The following is a 3261-nucleotide window of genomic DNA, read 5'->3' on the forward strand; positions in this document are numbered from 1 at the left end:
TTTTTTGATATTCCATATGAAGTTGAGAATTTTTCTTTCAAGGTCTGTCAAGAATTATGTTGATAATTTGACAGGACTTGCATTGAATCTGTAGATTGCTTTTGGTAAGGTGACTATTTTTACTATATTAATCCTGCCAAGCTATGATCATGGGAAATATTTCCATCTCAGTCTTAAATTAATGTCTACCTGGATATATGCAGAGTTAATTTTGGGCTACTCTTTTCATCTTAGTCCCTTCTTTATTTAAAAAAACTGGAGCTCAAATATCTGAGGCCCTGCTCTCTGTCTTCAGTATAAGAATGGCTGGGAGATGAGTAATATTGCACATATTTAGCCTCAATTTTTCTTTTTTCCTTTCATCTTTTCTTCCCTCTACCATTTCTCTCTGTTATGGCATGTTTTCTTGCTATGTTTGTTTTGTTGTTGTTGTGATTTTTTGTGTACATATCCTATAATTTTCCTAAGACTGTCAGTCTGATATAGCTCAACTAATATTTCTACAAAAGTCAATTGATTTAAGTATGTCTTGGATTTTAACCCAGGCCTGCTAATAGAGGTCCTAATACCATTCTCTTTGAGAGCTGTAAGGCAATCTTTTTTCAGTGATTGCTCATGCTCCTGTAATAGTATTTTTGACTGTTGATTGACACCAGCTACACTCACAGACACTGCACAGGCATTTGCTTATATATTTGCTGACTGCTTTGCATGGGCCCCTACAGCCCAGCCCACCTGCTGAGAATTTATAGACCACGCCTTTGCAGTGAGAACTGAACTGCCTCAGACAGCAGGAGGAGAAAGATGGAGTCACAGACCCAGGTCCTCATATCCCTGCTGCTTTGGGTGTCTGGTGAGAAACTCAAAATATTATTTATAATCTTCGCAGAGCAACTTACTTGTGATAAGAAATTTAGAAAGGGTGCCAGAGTATTATTACATAATAACACTCTGACAAAATGATAGTACAAAGATAATAAATACAAATTTCACATGTTTTTACAATCTGTGTTTGTATCTATGTACATGTTCATTGTGTGTTCCTGATTGCAGGTGCCTGTGCAGACATTGTTGTGACCCAGTCTCCATCCTCCCTGGCTGTGTCAGCAGGAGAGAAGGTCACCATCAACTGCAGGTCCAGTCAGAGACTTTCATACAGCAAAGACCCAAAGAACTATGTGGCCTGGTACCAGCAAAAACCAGGGCAGTCCCCTAAGCTGCTGGTCTACCATACATCCTCTCTGGAAAAAGGGGTCTTTGATCGCTTCATAGGCAGTGGATCTGAGATTTTTTACACTCTCACCATCACGAGAGTGCAGGCGGAAGACCTGGCAGTTTATTACTGTCAGAGGGGTTACAACAATGTTCCCACAGTGCTTCAGCCTCCAACAAAATCCTCCTTGAGAGTCTCACCAGCTGCCTTCAGCACACACAGTCCTGGCCCTGCACACTTCCCTCTTCTGTGTGATAGCAGGTGTGTTTAAAAAGTAATGAAAATGTTTGCAGAGCCCAGTCCAAAACTGTGGGTTCAATGTTTCTTGTGTCTTTTGGTATGAAAAACTTTTATATTAAAATGCAAAAAAGAACTCATTATTATATTTCTATTTCTTATGGAACATATTATTACAACTCTGCTGCTTACAGATAAAAGATTTATATTTTTACAGTTTTGAAGTTCTGATATCCAATATAATACTCTTGGCCTGTATAATGATGATGAAAAACTTTATTTCAATTTGGAGGATCTAGGAAACAGTATATTTCTTGTTTTTCTAGATTATAGAGTGCTTTTCTTCCTTCCTTCCTTCTTTTCTTCCTTCTTTTCTTCCTTTGTTTCTTTTTTCCTTCCTTCCTTTTTTCCTTCCTGCTATCCATTCTTTGTGTTTATTCTTTTACTTTCTATAAATTATTTTCATTTTTATTACATGTTAGTTAATTACATTTGTCTACATACATGTGAATGTGCATTAGTATATCTTTGTTTGCATATTTATTGGTGCCCATATAACATGGCATGTTTGTGGAGGTCAGAGGACAATTTCTACTTGAAACTTTCTTTTTCAACTTTGTTTGTGGAGATCAAACTCATGTTTGACATCAGGCTTGGTGGAAAATGTCTTCACCATATGAGTTATCATGCTGTCCGTTAAAGTCTTTTATGGTTGTTAATTAATTGAACACAATTTTAATGAAAGGCATGTCTTTCCAATACATCATGTATTTTGATCATATGCACTAACCTTCATTTTGCCTTGCTTTTCCTGCTATTTCTTCTTTCCTGTCAGGAGACATTCAGGGAAAGGGAATCAGGAGACATCTGGGCTTCCTGGAAATATCTTAGTATTTTGTTTGTTTGTTTGTTTGTTTGTTTAATTTAAGTTTGTATCTTTTTTTAGGATCTACAGTAGAGATAAATCTGAGGCAGAGATTGTGGCTCTAGAATATCTTCCTCTAATTGACACCACTTTTTCTGTACTGCTATTGCTATAACTCTCAAAACTCCATGGTTTAGAGAGGCCTTCACTGCCATCATTCCTTGGGTATTTACCCGTCCTGGTTGAGGAGATCTCCTTCAGGATCTTTATGAAGATCTACTGCTGTTCAGATGAACTAATGATTTCATAGTGCCTGAGAATGATTTTATACATTTCCCGTTTTGATTTAAACAAATGTTAGACTTTAAGAAGTGAGAGAGTTGATAGAAAGTTATAGCTATATTAAAGAGCTCTGTGAGCCTCTGGATGCCAAGTACATAAATCTTAACACAGAGAGTTTATGCCTAAAACATATTTATTTTCCCAAAAGTAAACATTCCATTGGGTCGGTGGGTCTCAGTTTGCACTAGGGCGTCTGGAAATCATTGCTTTAAATCTTAGATGAACTTGTGGAACCAGAGATAGATAAGAAATCTCTTAATGCAAAGACATGTGAACAATTATCTGGCCATATATTAATCTGTGGACTTTGTTAACACATGACATGAATTTCTAATATTCTGTACCTACCATGAAACTATCAGAAAGCAATGTGTTTAGAATACCATGTAATCCCTTACCTTGCTAATTGCTGTGAAGCAATTATTCTTCTGTGGTAAAGACTCTATGTTAAAGGGTATAACTAGATCTAAATTCATAGAATAAACTTTGAAGCTCGATGGAATTTTCTTCATCAATACTTTGTATATATGTACATAGGTATATACATATGTGTGTTGGGATCAGTGAGCAGGCATCTCTAAGGCTCCCCAGGGGAGCTGACAAG

At 36.8% G+C, this 3261-nt stretch overlaps 1 gene segment (V, D, J or C); it reads left to right on the forward strand.

Annotated features, from left to right (window-relative positions):
- Positions 1 to 804: 804 nt before the first annotated feature.
- LOC129677272 (immunoglobulin kappa variable 4-1-like) lies at positions 805 to 1373 on the forward strand (the record flags this gene model as incomplete). The annotated part of the segment is given in 2 exon segments: positions 805 to 853; positions 1054 to 1373. Coding segments are annotated over 2 exon segments (369 nt in total), but the record flags the coding sequence as incomplete, so codon positions are not given.
- Positions 1374 to 3261: the final 1888 nt, after the last annotated feature.

This window comes from Psammomys obesus, unplaced genomic scaffold (assembly GCF_907164565.1).
Source record: "Psammomys obesus unplaced genomic scaffold, mPsaObe1.curated_primary_1811, whole genome shotgun sequence".
NCBI lineage: Eukaryota > Metazoa > Chordata > Mammalia > Rodentia > Muridae > Psammomys > Psammomys obesus.